The sequence below is a fragment of the Typopeltis vanoorti genome, chromosome 13, assembly GCF_054136105.1.
Source record: "Typopeltis vanoorti isolate ZY-2024b chromosome 13, IOZ_Tvanoo_1.0, whole genome shotgun sequence".
In the NCBI taxonomy this organism is placed as follows: Eukaryota; Metazoa; Arthropoda; class Arachnida; order Uropygi; family Thelyphonidae; genus Typopeltis; species Typopeltis vanoorti.
In genome coordinates this window covers 41197633-41218761 of record NC_143561.1, presented here as the reverse complement: position 1 = coordinate 41218761, position 21129 = coordinate 41197633, and the positions used below count along the sequence as shown (strand labels likewise).

Genomic DNA, 21129 nt, shown 5'->3' with positions numbered 1-21129 from the left:
TAGTGGGTTGTAATTCCTTAATGGACAAAGAAATAATTTTTACACAATTCAATATTGAAAACTCTTTCCACGCTTGAAGCAGTGCCATGTTTGGATTAGATTCCATTTTTTCCAAAATTAATTGAAATGTTCGCCAAATATAATATGACTTAAATGTTGATATTATTTCTTGGTCGAGTGGTTGAATAAGTGAAGTAGCATTAGGTGGCAAAAAGTTATTTTAATATTCGGATGGCTTAAATTTGTTGAGTGGCCTAGTGCATTATCTAAATTAGTAGAATTTTGAAGTCCATATTCTTTTCTTTGTGTAACTGTCTACATTGGGTACAAAACACTTGAAAAATCAATTTTGAAACATGCTAGCTGTAACCCATGCCTTTTTGTTGATCTTTCTGAGCAATAAATATAAAATGTTATATTCGGGCAGTAACAATTAAGGACTTGTCGAGCCCTTTTATCGCACGAGGATTTGCGGATTGGTTAATAAACATTGGTTTTGTCATGTAATCACCTGATGCATTACTACAAAACAGTAGAGTAATTCTATCTTTGGAAACTTTGAATCCAAGAGCTGATCTTTCATTTTTCAAAATACAGGTGTGTGTTGGCTTTTTTTTCCAATATAACCCAGATTCATCCGCATTGAACACCTGGTCTGCACTGTAACCACCTTCTTTAATGATTTTTAAAAGTTCTGCCGGGTATTTCCGGACAGCTTCAACGTCTACTGATGCTGATTCTCCCTGGATTTTAAGATTATAGAAAGAAAACCGCTTTTTAAAGTTTTCGAACCAACCCTTCCTGGCACAGAATCCATGCTGAGAGATTTCTTCTGAAGAATCTTGATCAAGTTCTTTTAAATGTTTATAAACTTTGAGAGTTTTTTGCTTAATAAGGTGTCCATCCAAAGGAATTTTCTTTTGAGTGCAATCTTCTATCCAAATCATTAGAGATTTCTCAATTTTTTCTATTAGAATATCACGAACACGAGCAATGCGATTTGCACTTACCGTTGACCATCAATAACACTTTCTCGGATTTTATGTTCATTTTGTTTGATTGTTCGAATTGTTGATTCATTTAAATTCAGTGTCCTTGCAACAACTCCTGGTTTTTCTTTACTTTTCAACCGATCCAAGATTTTAATTTTTTCTTCAAGAGAAATGAATTTCCTCTTCAATGTTGTTTTTTTTTCCTTTCGTTGCAGTTTTAGTGGCCATTACAATAAAAATAAACTTTTACATAAAAAAAAAAAGCATTACATATGTATGTAACTCACCAGAAAATAAACTGCTCAGCTTGAGAATAACACACTTATGATTTTAAATGCACTTTCCTGGCAGAAAACGAAGACAATTTTTAACAATAAATGCTTTATACAGTAAACCCTAGATAGTGAACCTGTGGCACTTGTGCCAGAGGTGGCATGTCTGAGAATTTTTCTGGCATGTCAACAATTTACAGGTGATATCCTTTTATACACTTATAAATTATTCAAGTTTTTTTTAAAATTGTTACAATACGTACAAGCTGAATTTTGTTTTACACAAGACAGCAGCTATAAAGACGTGCATATGATTGGTGCGGTATTAACAAAAGATCGCGTGACCCAAAGACAAAAGCAGCCGACAAGTGTTGAGTTGAAATGCTAATTCTCTTCAATCGAATTCCATAACATCTGAGACTGTCATAACAACATTCACTATTAGTTTTAACACATTCACAACAGGGTGTCATTTATCATTCCCTTCTCATTACTGACTGGCTCAACTCACACAAACGTTTCAACCCTTGGTTGAATTTTATGGCTTCTTGGCAGGCAAACTCACACATTCATTATATGGCATGTTTCAATTCTTGGTAGTCTTTTATTTTAAGTTAGCCTTTGTGATCTGTCATAATGACATTGAGAATTTCAAATGCAATAAAACAAACACTTATTTCATAATTGAAAAATTGGACAATAGTTTTAGTTAGATACTGTGCTTTGGTACAACATATGGTTTTGCTTAAGTCTATACAGCATAGTTTCTGTGAGAGGGGACATGTGATATATTAATTAGTGAGGGATCAGAAGGCATGGCTTCCATTTTGGCAAGAGGCAAGTTTTCTGCTGTTGATCTTTATGAAGTTGAATTCAGATTTGCTGATAGTTGTTTTAAATTTATTCGTTTATTTTACATTTATGGAAGCCATTCAAAACTTTGTAACCCACTAAGAAAGATTTTGTGTGGTTTCCCTACACAAACTTTCTAGTTTTTTGTCGACTACCAAGAATAAGCACTTTGCACTTCTCTACCTGGTGTTCACCAACTCTTTTTTATTTATTTTTTTTTTTTTTATTCCCATGCACGAGAGGTAGAAGAACAACTTAATGCACATCAGTGTCATGTGTGAAGTGGAGATAAGGATTGAGAAAGAAGAAATCTATTGACATTTTTAAGGGATAAGAACTTATCTTTCCACAGTGGTATCCTTTTGCATTAGGCATAAGAGTATATAATATGCTGGATATTATGAGGATTAAAACCATTCATTTGTATCAAGAATATGGAGAGCCTTTTGTCATAAAGCTGAATTAGAGGAGTAACCGGGGTGCACTCTGCTGAGTAATGATGCCATTCTTCTAGGATGGATGATGTGCTAAGTCATGCAGCATGTATCTCATGGTGAAGGAAGCTTTCTGATAAACATAGCTGGAAAGACTGCCAGAAAATGTTTGAGTAAGCATGTTGTCCAAGGAAGACAAACTACCATCAGGCTCCTTTTCCATAAAGAACTTTATCTGCAGACGAAGGCTATTAGACAAATCTCCAGAACAGTTTATTGATTTGGCTAGCGTACTACCTGCTTTAACTGCTACGATCGAGTTAACTCGATTTGAATGGTTGACGCGCCTCCCATATTCAGACAATTTTTTAGTATGGAAAGAATTGTCATAAGATATTCAAACTTCGCGGGTAGGTTCCCTCCATCTATTGCCAACTAATTGAAGTGTATTTGACTTGGTTTCTGTCCTTGTATCACATCTAAAGAGAAAAATTTGAACTGGTGCAACTAATCATATTACGCGCCTCTGCGCAATTGGAAGAACGACGGTACATTGCACCCTTCTATTGGAAAAGGCCTAAGTTTGATTCTCGTTGTGATGGGAGGAATCTTTATATATTGACTTTTTCAATCGAAGGTGAGTTAGCCAATCTCATATGAAGGTAGCAGGGTTTTTTCTCCCAGAAACTTGGGTTTTTCAGCCCGTATACAGACAAATCGGCCCTTCAGAACACACACAATTTACAGACAAAAAATACTAGTTGTGGTAGATGGCGTTAATGTGGATGATTGGTAGTAGAAGTTCGGGTGACGACTGAGAGTTATACAGTAGGTGTCCTCCTGCGACGAGTCTTCAGACTCCTTGGAGGTGTCACGAATGATAATAATAATATGCAGCACGATGTATAAACCACGTGACTGCAGGGATTTCCAGGATGTCACAATATGGCGTCTAGCAGTAAATATCCACGTTATCTTACTGATGATCAAATTGATGAATTGTTAACAACAAATGAGTCGGGAGAAGAATTGTCCGAGTTAAGTGAATTGTGTACTTCATATGAAGAAGATCCTGGTGATTCTACATAAATTAATGTGTGTAATTTGCATAATCAAGTGGACAAGCTATACTCGTCCCCGAGAATAAGTTGGCTAGCCCTATGCCTCCCGGTGTGTCCTTTGACTGTGGCCTGTGTGTTCAGGGGACTGGTTTGCCTGCTTGTGGAATGAAAAACCCCAGATAAACTGGGAGAAAAACCATACTATCCACACCCAAGACTGGTTAACTTGGCTATGGCTGAGAAAGATCCTTAAGCTTAAGTTCGATTCACGTCGTCGACGAGAATCAAACCTAGGACACTCCTGTCCCAGGCATATGGTTGTGAAGCACATAGCTACTCGGCTAATCACACGGACATTGAGAATTATCTAAAACAGTCAAAAAAAGAATGTCACATAAAAACTGATATTTTAATACTAGAAAAATAAAAGAAACCATTGAAAATAATAAAAATATGAGTTATAAGAAACACTTTGGTAATAGGGGAAAAACAAGGAGTTGCCATGATAAAAGGAAAGGATGATAAAATAAAGTATAAGAACTTTATAGTAACAAAAAAAAATAAAGAAATTTAGAGGACCATCAACTTGAAGAGTTGTGAATCAGACATGACAGAAGATATAAACCCTTCAGAATGAAGTGAAGGGTTTCTGGAGAAGATGGATTGGAAATGGAAATGTTGAAATTTGGAGCAAAGACTTTGGCTGATTACCCGATAAGACTCTTTCACATTTTGTTTGAAATAGACAAAAATCCCAGAAGTATTGAGCAATAAAATAATAGTAATTATTTATAAAAAAAAAAGTTGTGTATAAAAAATTATATCATGTGCAAGACATCAGGTTAATTTTTTTTTATCCTGACTGTAAGTAGTATAAATACTTAAATAAATTCTTTAAAAGGAATATGCAAATTTGTTTGGGAATATATAAACATAATTAATTTACCCATCATCTTATACTCTTATCCATGTAGGAATTATGTTAATTCCTATAGGCATTAATCAAATACCAAACTATGAAATCTCAGACTAGTCAGATACTAAAAAGATGTAAGAAAATACTTACAAATGCTAAAATGATGTTTAATGAATAATGCATACATATAAAAAGGAAATATAAAATGTATAGAGGAATAAATTCTGCAATAATATCTTAACATAAGCAACTTCTGATAATTAAAATTGGACCCACTCATGAATACTATCTGTTTAAATAACATAAGAAGTGTAATATTCTTATCAGAATACAAATTATGCTCTACTGTAAGAGGGGGGAGGGTGTCAATTTCTTAACTTCAGCACTAACACTTAAGAATAAGCAAAAATGAAAAAGCCTACAATAGTAGTCTTTATCAGTCGTTGTCATTCTCTTTCACTGAGTGCACTAAGAAGAATAAAGAGTATGTTCTGCTTGAATTAACTTTCCATAAAAATGATCCTTTCATAAAAACTGAACACTCATAATTATTATGATATTATTATTAAGAGACCTCTAGGGACTGATCGGGGGGAGGGGCACACATTACACACATTAGCTATCATACTTATTCTTGAATTCATTCACACTGCTTGCACTCACAACATCCAATGGCAATTTATTCCAATCACCACCCTCTGAGAGAAAAATCTAGCCCTCACACCCTTCTTGGCAGCCTTCATTCTCAGCTTCCAAGGATGCCTTCTCATTCTTTCCCTACCCTCCATAAATTGAAAAAATTCCATCAACTGAAATCTTGTATGACCCTTTCAGAAGTTTGTAAGTCTCTCTCATATTACTCCCTTTCTCCTGTTTGCTAGTGTCCGCAGTCTACAAATTCTCAATCATCTTCATAATCAGTATTCCACAATCCTGATATCATTTTTAACACGCCTTTGCACTCTCTCCACTATATTATTATTATTTTTATTATTATTATTATTTGACACCTCCAGGGAGTCCAAAGACTCATCGACGGAAGGCACCTACCCTACAACTCTCCGTTTCCAACACTCCTCATCCACCAGCCTCATCATCTACACCAACGCCATCTACTGTCCACCACTACCACTAGTATTTTCACAGACAATCACAAACATCCATTCCCATGGCAGGATTCGAACTCACAGCCTTTGGCTGGAGAGTGGATAACCTAACTGCTCGGCTAACCAGGCCGGCAATCAATATCAGAATCACAATGGAAACCAGGAGAACAGACCTGTGCACATTAGTCAAAATGAGGTCTTATCAAGGCCTTGTAAACAGGCAAAATGACATCCTTATCTTTATATATGAGTGTTCGTATCAGCATTGCAATTATCTTTTGAGTTGATTTCTTTTAGTGCTACACAGTGATTAGCATTCATTTTAGAAATTATGGACTTAAAACGTGTTGTAAATAACTCTTTTAATATCCTGACGTTTCGATCTTCATATTAAGATCATCATCTGGAGAATATACAAATATACAGGACAAGCTAAGTTACATTACATACAGTGAGCTAAAGAAACAATGAATTGATCACAAGTTATTCTACTGGCATGACCTCTAGTGAAAAAAAAATATATATATATTATTTATGAACTACATCAAGCTAAATTCTATTTATGATAACATGAATAAACATTCTTTCTTACAGATAATTTTCTTTCAGTAACAATGATGTCCTATTTTTAGCATTACAATTGTTATTTTTGATTTAGGATCCTGGATTTTCTACAGTCCTGTTTATAGTTGCTCTTAGAGAGGAAGGTTCCGTGGGTCGAATATATACCTTCCATATGTTTGGGATTTTTAGACCATCATTATTGTTCAGATTGGGGTGGTTGATAATATTCTCACAGGCTTCCTTAAATTTGCATTCATACCATACTAGTGCTTTTCCAGTTAATTCTATGTAAGGTGTTCAGGGCATGATCAGAAAGGCCAGCTTCACCATAATTATTATATTGAATGTGTTGTTTATGTTATTTTTCTCTGATAAAAATTGTGCGTCCTGTTTCTCCTATATATGATATGTTACAGGTGCAATAAATACGGTATACCCCAGGGTGGGCCAGCAGAGGGAGTGGGTCTTTGGATGAGTTGAGTAAGCTTTTTAATTTTGCAGGAGGTTTAAAGGTGGCTTTGAGGTTGTATTTTTGTAGTATTCTGTTTATTTTATCTGATGTCCTTTTAATGTAAGGAATGGTTATAGTTTTATTGTAGTCTGGTTTGTCTTTGTTTATTATTGAGGTCTTGTAGAGAATTTTGTTAATAGTTTGGCTGTACCCATTTTTTTGAAAAGTATTGCTGATAACTTTAAATTCATCTTTCAGTGCCTATTCACTGGAGCAGATCTTCAGAGCCCTGTTTTTTAGAGCATGCTCTAAAAAACAAGGCCCTGAACTTCAACTTCCTATCTACTAGCACTGTGCAAATACACCAAGAAATATCAAATACTTCAAGATCTCTAGACTCATCAGTTTCTTCTAGCATAATCTCACCAATATAATACAGCATTGGATATCTAATCATGCCGAAGTGAATGACGACATTTACTGACAACCATTTATCCATGCTCACAATTCTAGCTTATTCAAATCATTCTGCAAGTATTGGATATCAGCAGCATTCCTGATTACCCTACCTATCTTGGCATCATTAACAAATAGCTGTATGTCGCTTGTCAAATCCTTCCCAATATATCATTAATGTACAGATTGAATACCAGTGGACCAAACGCTGATCCTTGTGGTTCACCACTGGTTACCTTAAATCTTGCAGACTCACATCCCCCATATATAACTTTTTGATATGTCAGTCAGCCATCCTTTTATCCACGCTAATATTCTATAACCCAAACCCATATTCTCCAATTTATGCAACAGTCTATCATGCTGTATTCTGTCAAAAGCCTTAGCAAAATCCAAAAGTATCAGGGTGTATCCATTCCCCTTGTCTAGTTCAATGGTAACGTTGTTATAGAATGAACAAGTTGCTAAAATCTGACCTTCCCTTAGTAAATCCATGTTGCTCATTGCAAAGTAGAGATTCACTGTCAACCCATTTCTGAATACGAGCCCTAACCAATTTTTCCAAAATCATCATTACCACTCCTGAGATACTAATTGGTCAATAGTTGAATACATTGGTCTTTGCACCACCCTTGTGCAATGGAATTACAATACATTCCTTCCATTGCTGTGGAATCTTCCCTGTTCTGAGACTCATATTAAACAGCCTTGTCAAAGGAATAGCCAGTTCATCTGAACACTATTTAGTATACATGCTGATATCCCATCAGTCCCTATTGCTAAATTCTTATTCAGTTTGTGCAACAGCTCTAATATCTCATCCTCATACACCTGAGTTTCTTCATTCAGTGAAGAGGTAGCAGTGAGCTCAATGTTGCGTATACCAGGTTGATAGCTTTTAACAAAATGGGCACTCATTAGTTGAACAACCTCTTCTGCATCTGGTACCCTCATGCTATATGTATTTAGAAGAGTTAATCTTTCATATTCATTCTTTCTTTTACTTGCATCATATGGATAGAATTTTTATGGGTTGTTGTCTTTAGCATGCAGATCCAGTTTTTTTTCGCACTCAGATTTTGCTTTCCGTACAACAGTTGTAACTATTCTAGCCTGCTGCTTATAATTTTCATAATGCACATCATCCTTTTCTTATGAATCTCTTGCTAAATAAGATTACATTTCCGCTTGACTCCTACCCTGTTTTTATTCTTCAAACTCTCAGGACACATTCTGATATCTCATCATTTAAGTGTTGTTTAAATACTTCCCATGCACTGTCGATAATCTCCCCATTGAGCAGCCAATCGCATTCCACTGAATTCAGTATACCAGTTGGTCATAATTTCCTGCTTTGTAGTTCAGCATGTAACCTTTTCTGAATGGAACATTTATAAACTTAGTCACTTCCCAAGTGAGTAGTGCATAATCACTGTCACCAGCTGGAAGCAGAATAGTTACATCTTTAACTGAAATTCCCTCTGACACTATAATCAAATCTAATACTCTTTGACTTCGAGTTCCTTCTGTCATATGCTGCCTGGGAAAGTCGTCCTGCAACATCTCAATAAATTCATTTTCATTCTTCTCATGAGATCTACTGCTACCCAATCAATAATTTTCTTATGAATCTCTTGCTAAATAAGATTACATTTCCGCTTGACTCCTACCCTGTTTTTATTCTTCAAACTCTCAGGACACATTCTGATATCTCATCATTTAAGTGTTGTTTAAATACTTCCCATGCACTGTCGATAATCTCCCCATTGAGCAGCCAATCGCATTCCACTGAATTCAGTATACCAGTTGGTCATAATTTCCTGCTTTGTAGTTCAGCATGTAACCTTTTCTGAATGGAACATTTATAAACTTAGTCACTTCCCAAGTGAGTAGTGCATAATCACTGTCACCAGCTGGAAGCAGAATAGTTACATCTTTAACTGAAATTCCCTCTGACACTATAATCAAATCTAATACTCTTTGACTTCGAGTTCCTTCTGTCATATGCTGCCTGGGAAAGTCGTCCTGCAACATCTCAATAAATTCATTTTCATTCTTCTCATGAGATCTACTGCTACCCAATCAATATTTGGATAATTAAAATCTCCTTATGATATTACTCTTTTCGTGCTCATCTTTTCTATTTGGTGATGCATTTCTTCATCACTAGCAGCCAATCCACCAGGTGTGTAACAGCATCCCCCACTATGTAATTGATTTTGTTAGTTTTCATCTCACACAAGATGGCTTGTTTGGGAAATACTCTTAGTAGTAGTACTACTGTAAAAATAGTCATAATTTAAAATTCTGAATATTTTTACAAATTGTTTATGTTAGTACATTGTTAGTTTTGGGTTCATAATACGCATTGTCGGCACTTGCAATGTGCACGTTATTGATGTTATTTTGTCAAAATGAAATGTGAAGCATTTAAAAAAAATCATGTACTTACTGGATTTGGATAGTTGTGTTACTTTCAGAAATTTTATTGTGGTTTAAAATTATTAAGTGCTGTGTTTTGTAAAGACATTCTTGTAACGGAGACGACACATCAGCCATTATACATAACTTATTGCTTGCCACTTTCATGGAATGTGCATGCTCGCCGAGGAGTTTGATGGGTGATTGACAGCTGACACAAAAGAGAGCGTTCGGTATCGAAGTAACGGAGGAAAAACGAGAGAGAGCTAATGGAAGTTTAAGAACGCAGGCCAGCAAAATTATGTTCTTAGGAAACTAAGATTTTATGTGACGGTCAGGAGCATAGTAATAGAAGATTCCCAAAAAGGAATCGTAGAATTGCAAGCCTTTAAAGTAGAGGAGTTAAGATTGTAAATAAGTATTCGTATATAAAAGAAAATATTGTGATCGACGTTCTATAGAAATGTTCGAGGAAACGCTGATTGAAAATTTTATGTTTTAAGGACGCCGGATCTATCTGTTATTTCTACTGGAGAAGGAGACGGAATTTAGCAACTTAGATAAAGCAGTAGAAGAAACCTTTTTTGCTGGTACAAAAATTAACAAAAATTGAACTGCATGAGGTAAGAGTACTTATACTTCGGGGAATTCAGAATATCTTACTTCAGAGTCAGGAGGAATAATGTGTGCTACATAAGGGTGATGAGAATGATTCTATGGAAAAAGAAGAAGAGAATCTTATATCTTCGGAAAGAGGCCTTAACAAAGAAACTGACTATGAACATTTTGTTATTATGTAAACGAGGTGTTTCGTCTAGTAGACATGATTAAGTATATGTTAAACAAACCAAGAGTAATAGAATGAGTCAGAGAATGGGTGATCTCTAAAGTGTAAGTTTATCTTAAAAGGCCTTGGATCCAGTTAATTTGTAGTTGTGTAATTTTAATTGAAGTGTATAAATTGTTTTTGTTTTATTAAAGGTGTATATTTTATATTTGGTCTTGAATGAGTGATTTTTCGGATTCTGAAAGAAACAGTTAAAAGTCATTGCACTAATTGGAATTGAACCCTTGTGAATATAAATAAAAACACTCAGAAATTAGAAATAATCGTTATAGAGAAAATCTCATAAAAAATGAGGATTGATAATAAATAAATTAATAAAGAATTCCCCTCTTTATAACAATTGGTAACAGATCAAAATCTCTTTATAACACTACAATCATAGGTCTTGACTCTAACTGGATTCAAGTCATTCAATATCATTAGCAGCATCTTTTTCTCTCTATCCTTGCTAAAAACACTGTATACCCTTTTACACTCGATACCAGTTAGCATATCTGTTTCTGATAGCCAGGTTTCACTAATGCCTACAATCTGAGGTCCCAACATATTGACTAAGGCAACAAACTCTGCCTCTTTGTTTCTGATACTTGTTGTATTCATGTTCAGATATAATAATCTACCTGCATGTTTTTTTGTGTACTCTTGTCTGCAGTCTGTGTGACACAGTTGAACAACTTGCAGATCTCTATTCTTCTCTATGTCTTATACATGTAGATATCTTTGCACATGTTTGGTGGGTCCAAACCGGATGAATACAAAGTTGGAATTGTTCTCTCCTCGTCAACATTTCTGTGATAAAACCCATTCCTGTCATTAACACAGTTATATAACATTGTTGCTCTTACACTCACATTCTCACCAAACCTCCCTTTATAATTTACTTTCCCTGACTCTCTGTGTTAGGTCTCATACCAGTTATTAGTTTTTCAAGACTCCTGATACCAAACGCATTCAGGTGTAGGCCATTCCTCCTCAAACTCACTCCATACATCCAAAAAGTCACATCTTTCCTTCTACATAGCCTACACATCAAATCATTTGCCATCATAGACCTTCTTTGTAATTCATTTTTATCATATTGAGGTAATACACCAACTATTTTCACTTTCTCACTCTTGCCTCTTCCAACAACCCTTTCATGTCCTCTCTCATACTGAACTTATCAATAGCTAAGTCGTTAGTGCCTACTACAATTGCGATATTGTTTTCTTTTCTTTTCTGTTTTAGAATTGCTTCCTTTATAGTCTTAATTTTTGATCTATGAAAACTCAAAGTTCTAACTCACTCGTCATTAACATGTTTTATTATAGGGTCACCATACCAAATAACATCCTTCTTTTTACAATGTCACTTACCCGATTTCCATTGCTTGATGACTTACCTGTTTCCGTGCATTGTGTTTCCTATTTTGCTGCTTAATATTCATTTCCACCCTATGTTCATTTAAACTCCTTGACTTTTTGTAATTCCCCATTGTCTCTCTGATGATCTGCTTTAATTTTGCTATTTTGGAGGTTAATTCATGTTTGATAACCTCCTCCATATCTCCAATACCCTCGTTAGCAGGGCTAGCCTTCTTGTTTTCAACTGTGCTGCTCTTCTTAGCATTACGTTTCCTGTGCATTTTTGGTTAATTTATAGTTTGTTTTATTATGTTTAAAATTGCCAGACTATATTCATTTGTTTATGTTGTATCCAAGTGCATATTTAATAACAGCACATCATGAGAAGATGAGAATTGGTCAGCAGGTGAGAAGTCCCAGCCAGTTTTGTGCATTTCTTTGAGGTTGTGCTGAGGTGTCCTACCATTTATATAGCTTTGACCCTTAAATAACTCCAATAATATTTCTTATTCATAATTTAAAAATGTATATGTTGATTTTTCATTGCTTAATTTATTCATTTGTTTTTCTTTCAGGGATTAAACAATTTGGGAAATACATGTTTCTTTAATGCAGTTGTACAGGTAAGAAATGTCAAGGTTTTGATTTATTCCATATATCCATTCCTTCCTTTATGCAAGTAATGAATAACTTTCCAGTCCTACAGTTTTGGTCTATATGCAGAAGATTTTACCACAGTTAATGACAGAGATAACCATAAAACTGTTAGAAATCATTTATGACTATATCCATTTACATTGATACTTAATAAAAGTCGAGTTCCGAGGAAATTTATTGAATTTCAGAATGTTTTTTTAATTAACTGTTATCTTCAGAATATTATAACTTGTTATTATTTGGAAGATATACAGTCCTGTCTTTTGCATGTCATTGTCATACAAGTTTCGTCATCATGAATTTCATAATATGTGCCCTCGGATGGTATACAGGCTACATGTGTACAGAGGACATGTAAACTATAAAATGTTTCTTGAAAAAAAAAAAAAAAACTATTCAATTCAATCATTTCATAAGGATGAATATTGTACTGGCTCTTTCTAAATTCTTTATGTAGTTATCTGTACTTAAATGAATTTAGTATCAGCAGTATGAAGAAATTGTTTATTGGTAGGAGATCTAATACAGAAAATCAGAGAAACTAGGAGGAATGGTGAGAATGTCTATGTAAGAGCGACTAAGATATGCAACTGTGGTAATGATATGAGTGTGTTAATCATTGAAGTGATTATGTTATGATGAAAGGATGCGTGTGTGTGTGTGTGTGTGTGTGTGTGTGTGTGTGTGTGTGTGTGTGTGTGTGTGTGTGTGTGTGTGTGTGTGTGTGTGTGTGTGTGTGTGTGTTCATCCAGTTTGGACTTATTATGTGCAAGTTGTCCAGCTAGAGGTGGGTATATCAAATAGCCTGGAGGTAACTTATGTCTATATGAGGTTGTGGTGGTGGGGGGGGGGGGTCTTGAAAGTTCTGATAAACACCTAGAACAAAAATTATATTAAAGCAACTGATATAACCACAAGAAAGAACATACAAGAATATAAGAGCATAAGTTACCTTCATAACTCTGCTACTAGTATGTTCTTTTTTGTGGTTATATCAGTTGCTTTAATATAATTTTTGTTCTAGGTGTTTATCAGAACTTTCCAAACCCCCCCTTCCCTCCTTGTACACTAATGCTAGGGTATCAGGAACAAATACATGGAGTTTATTGCCTTGGTGAATACATTATGGCCTCAGATTATATACAGTAGTGAGACCTGGCTCTCAGAGGCAGGTTAACTGACATTGAGTGTAAAGGTACAGTATTTTTAGGAGAGAGGTGGGGGGGGGGTTGCTGCTAATATAATTAGATGATTTGAGTCTAATTAGAGCAGAAAGCTATGATTGCAATATTAGTAACAGTTGTCCCTGTAGTAGTAGTAAGTTTGAAACTATCTGATCTGAAGCAGAGTCTAATAAGACCAAATACTTGGCGAGGTGTTGTTCATTTGCTAGTAATTCATTGTGTGAAGAATAAATAGGGTAGGAGTGAATTAGATCACAAACTTATTAAGCAAGAGATTCTTAAGAAAAAGATGTTGAATGAATACCATGTACATAAGGGCAACATCATTTCTGAAAATTATGAGGTGCAATCTTGAAGAGTTACAAGTATTGCATGGAATGCTAAGTCTGAGGATAAAGGAAACAGACTCTGCATCTGTAAACTAAACAGGCCTCAGAAAAATTCAATATTTATGTTGCAAGTAAAAGAAAGAATGCATGTAGATGAATAATTCTAGTGAATGCAGATTCTGTTTAACCAGGTTGGTGTATTGTTTCTGTTTAACCCTTAAGCCATTAATACATGGAATCACATAAATGTTTGCCATTTAGTGATATACAGAATTATTGAAGCAGACAAAATTACATGATAACCACAGTAATAAACTTTAATGAAAGTACAGGTATTTCATATTGAAAATAATAGTACAACATCAGTGTGTAGAAATAAACAAGCAAATCAAAGAACAGGAATACAAGGTATATACAGCCATCAGTTTACCATTAAAACTTGTTTCTGTGAGCTAGAAATTAATATTAATATTAAATAATATCAAAACTATTTTTGATATTTACATAAAATGAGAATCTCAACTTTTGGGAGAGAGAGGGAGAGATAATTGTTCTGATTCTGGTTAGGCTGATGCAAAAGGACTTTGCAACTTTGTTTGAAAAGGCATTCATATTTAAAACTGCTTCTATGGAGAAGACGAGCTTCATCCCAGAATACTGTGTTGTCAATGCTATGCTGTGCCAGACCAGACTTTTCAATGTAGTACTGATGTTCATTAATTTTTTTTTTTTTTTCCATAGAATGGCCTGTCTGTTGAAAGTATGTCAAATTACATTTGCAAGGTATCTGGTAAACACCAGCTAAAGATAGAGGTGACAGTTTATCTTTTGTAGATGGTAACAGATAAGAAATTTTGTTGATAGGAAAATATAGGAAAATAAAGTTTATTACTGTGATTATCTTGTAATTTTGTTAGTTATACCTCAGGTACCTTTAAAGATTAGACCAGGACTTCTGACTCAATGTCCACTTCTCACCTCATGGTGTATCCTGTTATTAGAGACTGAATGCTGTTACTACCTGAATGTTACAACCTGAATGCTGAATAAACAGGGATAACCTGAAAGTTTGGGACTTAGCTAACCAAAATTATATTCCCACATCTGCTTAAACTGCAAACAAATATAATGGTGCAATATGATCAAACATCATATCGATTGGGAATTGCATGGTCAAACAAAGCTCATGCTGTTATCAGTAAATTAAGGCAAATAGTGAGAACAAACAACTGAAACAAGCTCACACTCAACAGATGATGGACATCATCAGCATAAGAAGTGTTAATAGAAAAAAGATGACACTTGCAGAAGAATTCTAAAAATGATGTCACCATAATTGGTATTGCTGAGACAAAGAAGACTGAAACAGGCGAGATGTTTCTAATTAATAACTAGAAAATGTTATATTCAGACAATAGTGATCAGGAAAATGTAAGAGTAGCTATAGTATTCAATACTAAATATAAAGATAAACTTTCTCATTGGCAGGCACTTTCAAGTAGAATGATGAAGACAAATTACGAAATTGGACAATGAGACATTTGTTCCTGTGGTTCCAATCAATGTTCTGGTAGGGAGGAAGTAGAGGAATTTTTCAAGTCATCAAAAAGGGAAGCTGACATAAAGAAAAAGGAAAAACTAGTTCTTGTTGGACCTAAACAGTTGAATAGGAAATGAAATACCAGATATAAAAAATGTTTTGGGCAAATTTGGAGAAAAGAATAAAGCTAATGATAATGGTAAGTACCTACTGGATTTCTGTTCAGGATATGGTAGTTATTAGTAACACCATGGTCCAGCATAAAGATATGATTTCGTATTTGTTCCTAAGACTTGCATGAAAGCCCTCCTGGATCCAGTATGTATATTGGAACATCGATTCTTTAATCAATTCATCAAAGCATAATTATAATATATAACAATATAATTAAAGAAGTCACACCAACTTCTCTCCCATCATACCTCGACATAATGCATCCTCTATAATCTCTGTACTGGTTTGAAAACTTCATCCTAACATAGAACAGTTCAAAAATACTGTCCATTCTCTTATCTATACCTAACATCAATAAATAATGCATATAATTAAACAATCAACAGACAAACAAATATAGAAGTTTTACTGACTTCTCCAGTATTTCAGCATATGTTGTCTGATTGCCAGCCCAAGAAATTGCATCAGACAAGGAACAAGGCTACCTCCAGTCATTTTGAAATCAGCATTTGCAGCACAGGCCTAAGCTTTGCTGTCCCTACCCATAGACATTTTTATTATTGAAGCAGAAACAAAATTAAAAAAACAACAGCTGTAATGAGATATATTTCAAAAAGGTAAACAGCATAATTGGTAGTAAAATTATTAGCAGATGTATCAAAATGATAATCTTATGCAACGTGTCTAATTAAAAATATATCTATGATAAAGAGTCAAGAGGCTATTTTTCCAGTGGCGTAAATTAAGTTAAGGGGATAATAAATCCCTCATTATTTTAAAGCCAGATCTCCGAGTTTCGTATCCGGCTTTAAAATAATGAGGGATTTATTATCCCCTTAACTTAATTTATGCTGCCAGAAAAATTTTTAAGTTAAGGGATTTATTATCCCCTTAACTTAAAAATATATCTATTTGCAAAGCTGATAAAAGTAACAACTTTACTTATACTACTGGATTTCTGTTCAGGATATGGTAGTTATTAGTAACACCATGGTCCAACATAAAGATATGATTTCATATTTGTTCCTAAGACTTGCATGAAAGCCCCTCCTGGATCCAGTATATATATATATATATATATATATATATATATTGGAACATCCATTCTTTAATCAATTTATGGTGTTTTAGAACAAATTCATGTTGTTCTGATAGGTTCAGTCTTGCATAAACTGAAAAATAAAAATTGGCAAATACATTCTGATTGAGGGAAAAAAAGATAAATAAACAATGGCCTAAACTTCCTGCCATTTTCAGGTTGAACTACACGAGCCTGGTATTTCTTTAAACCTGTTATTACTACCACCACTGTCTCCTTGCAAAATATGCTGCTAGACTACTAAAACCTTTAATGAAACACTACATTCATGATTAAAAACATGAGTTGACTCCTAAATAAAAGATATATTCCCTCTTCCTCCCTACTACACATTAAACATCCTGTTTCCCCCCTCCCGCCCCTTCTTTGGAGTAAATCCATGTATACTAGTGCCATCGCCTCGCCCCTATATACCAATACTTTTCACCAGTGATAATGAAATTCAGCCACAAAATTAATGTCTAGTGACAGTTTGCACTAGTTAAACCATAAATGCATTGCATCCCTTCAGGACAATGAGAAGCTTCACATGATGCAGGTGACCTGGAATAAGCTTCACTTGGTTGAAAAATTCTATTCCACCCTTAGTATTCTTCAGTCAGCCTATGCAACAACAATTTTAAAACTGAGAGACATTAGAAACAGTGTTGAATGATTTTATTTCACTTCTAAAAATGGTTTAAAGGAGCAGTATTTATAAACTGTTTCACATTGGGAAGAAAAAATGTTATTAGTTGTGAAGGTACTTATTTTTTGGAATAAAGTTTTTTTTTTGTTTTGTTTTGTTTTGTTGTTTGTTTTATTTATCCTTAAAAACAATACAAAGTTTTTGGTCACCTGAACAAGTTTTAAAAAGTTGCCATGGTCTTCTGCAGTTTCAGAATCAAAAGTATTGCTTCTCACCACTAAGCATTATTCATCTGATGGCTTGATGTTTCTCACACCTGCACAACCATCTGTTTTTTCTAAGTGGTTGTGTAGGTGTGATATATAATTTTTTCACTATTTCAGGGCACAGAATGTCAGCACATATTAGCTAGGATAAAGGGGGAAATAGCATGCTTACACACACACACACACACACACACACATAAAAACATAACTTGCCTCAGTGTTGCACTCCCTAAAGGGTCAGTTGTAACACTATCCAGGTATATGCTTACGCTTGGACTCGCTGAACTTTATATATTTACTATATTCGGTATGAAACTCTTTGAGTTTCTTATTCGGCTATGAAACAATATGGGATGTAATATCCCTTAACTTAAATAAGTTTATGTTGCCGAATTGAAGCCTTTGGTTCTTCATATAATTATTAAATAACACACTTAGGAAATATGGAGAAAATAATAATAAAGTGTGAAGGATGTTTTGTTTGGAATGTGAAATTTTAGATATGGACAAGAATTAAATGAAATTACAGAAAGCATACAAAATACATTAAAGAATGGGAAAGAAAGAAAAAAACATTTAGAGAAAGATGGTGGTTAATGATAAATGTACTGTGAACATGTACAGAAGTCCGAACAATTGATACAGATTTGCATCAGGTTCATACTACCTGTAGGCAGTTGGAAGGGAATGAAATTTTGCACTAGGAAATGATGTTTTTTTTAGTTCTGTCATACACAAATGGCAGAAATAAGTGCATTGATGTATTAACTTATGTAATTACCAAAATGAATGGAATATTTTAGAAAGAATTAAATCTACAGATTTTTATCTATAGTGATTTTCAAACAAATATTGTTTAATATGAAAAGTCTGTGTTATTACATAAATATAAAGAGCCAATAGGCTTCATGTTATGTTATGAAATTAACAAAATTATTATTAACATCTGACCTCCATTGAGTCAGAGATTCGTGTGAGGTACATACTATTGCACACAATGCTCATCCAACTGTGCCTTAAAATAATTCAATGTATCCAGATTCGCAACACGCTCAGGCAATACATTCCACTCTCCCTGCAAAGAACCTACTCCTCTGTTCACACCCTCTTTATAGTTTCAAGTGATGGCTTCTTGTTCTACCCCCTCCCCCTCGCTCTTTTTATGAAAATTCTCTTCCATGTCAACCTGATACAATCCCTGACTAACTCATATGCCTCAATCATATCCCCCCTCCCTCCTCCTCCTCCTCCTATTCATGAAGCTTTGCAATTTACATTCTCTCAATCTGTCCTCGTACTCCACATTCCAAAGACCACTGACAACTTTTGTGAATCTCTTCCAGCTTTCCAACATATCCTTGTCACCATGAAAACATGGCAACCAGATCAGTGCGCAATAATCCATATGAGGCTTAATCAAGGCCTTGTACCATGGCATCATGACCTCTTTATTTCTGCATGCCAGGGTCCTCCGCTTCATTCCCATTATTCAATGTGATGTTTCCACAACTTGTGTAATGTGGCCCCTGAATTTCAGGTCCTTGTTCCACCACCACTCCCAGATCTCTCATTTCCTCTACCTCCTTAAACGTTTTCCCACCAAGTGTATATTTTGCATCCCGTTATTGGTTACCAACTTATGGGTAGGTAAGTTCCACTTACCTACCCATTCATGCAATCTATTGAAGTCCTCCTTCAAGGCATAACATCTGCTTGACTCTACATTGCTCTCTTTCCCAAATTTTGCATCATCTGCAAACAGCTGCATATCACTAGTTAAACCCATCCCAATACCATTAATACGCAAATTGAACAACAATGGTCCCAAAACAATACACCACTGGTGACCTTCCTCTTATGGGATACTGCACCCTCCCATATACAAATTTCTGATACCTATATGACAGCCAGTTGGATCAGTCATTGATCCAACTAAGAAGTCAGTTATCTAATCCCATCTGTTTCAATTGATTTAATGGTTTGTTGTGTGGGAGCCTACCAAAAGCTTTTGCAAAATCCAAATACACCACTGTATATGCATCTCCCCTGCCCAAGGTATTTGTCACCTTGTTATAGTACATAAGTAAGTTAGTAAAACATGATCTCCCCCCCCCCTAACAAACTCATGCTGATAACCACAAAGAATACTGCTATTTTCAACCCAATTCTGTATCCTACTTCTCACCAATCTCTCTAGTACCTTCACCACAACTCCAGATATACAGATTGGCCTGTAATTTGAAGCTACAGCCTTATCACCTTTATTCAGTGAACAGTTTTATCCTCCTTTCACTCCCTTCAAACCTGTGCTATTGCAAGACTTTTATTAAACAGTCTAATCTTTAAAGGTACCTGTGGCATAACTATAAATAATAAATTACATGATAACCACAGTAATTAACTTTAATGAAATAAAAGTACAGATATTTCGTACTGAAACTAACAGTACATCATCAGTGTAGACAGCAAGCAAATCAAAGGCACGGAATACAAAATACATACAACAGTCGGTAGTTTACCAATTAAAAACTGTTGCCATGTGCTTGAAATTAATATTAATAATTATTACCAATATTATTAAAAACGTTTTTTTTTTTTGATGGTTACATAAGATAGGAATCTCCCAAACTTTCGGGGGGGAGAGACAATCGTTCCAATTCAGATTTGGCCGATGTTTTATTAAACAGACATGCCAATTTTACTGCCAATTCCCTGGAACATTCCCTTAAGATGCATTGTTAAGTTCTGAATGAAACTGAAATTTAATGCATTTTATGTTTCCTTCAGACTTAACATGCATTAACATTTCCGGGGCCAATATTGATATATCAGATAAATAAAGCTAATTGTAATTTATCAGCAACACTAATAATTTGAGAAAATACTTATCTTGTATATCGTATTGTAAATAATTAATGTAAATTTTCTAATGTTTAAGCTATGTTAAGTTTGTGTAAATTCTTGTGTATTGCTGGAGAAAGATAATCAGATTAGATACTGATGGCCAGAAGCTAAACACATTCACCAAGTAGGATGTGCACACAGAATCCTCCCCCCCCCCTGTAAAGCACACTAGGGGAAGAGTGTTGGGAGAAGTAAGGTGTCGTGGGCAAAGGGAGAGAGAGAATGATGACGTAGAAAGGAAGCATTGTGTGTGGGATTTAAAAGGCGTTGCAGAGCCAGCTCAAGGTCTTTTTTCCTTCCCCCTGCATTGGAGAGGTCTTTGAGATAGAGTCCTTTGGAGGTCATTGGAGCACGCTGAAATATCTATGGGCAGATCGCCGGTCAACGAATAGCCCAGCGGAGCGGAGATTGCTAAGCCATGCCAAGCCAGTCTACCAGAGACTTGCGAGCACTTACCTTCTTCGGCAGAGATATGTCTATTCTGGGCCTATCAGTAGAATAATGCTGATAAAGTCAACCGCAGAAAGGACCAAGAATTGGAAGTTCTGTCGTGATGTATGTGAAGATCAAATAGTTCTCCCAGCCTTTGGTAATGTAGAAACTTTGATTTGTTTAGTAATTGTGTTAAAGAAG

The 21129-nt window shown here is 35.1% G+C and overlaps 1 protein-coding gene across 1 annotated transcript in view; it reads left to right on the top strand.

Moving 5' to 3' along the window:
- The window catches only part of Usp16-45 (ubiquitin specific protease 16/45), a 279308-nt gene that overhangs the window by 84211 nt on the left and 173968 nt on the right, over nucleotides 1-21129 (top strand). Inside the window, exon 7 of the mRNA XM_090402847.1 lies at nucleotides 12291-12338. Within this exon, the coding sequence (XP_090258973.1) occupies nucleotides 12291-12338 (48 nt within the window). The remainder of the gene's footprint in view (nucleotides 1-12290; nucleotides 12339-21129) is intronic.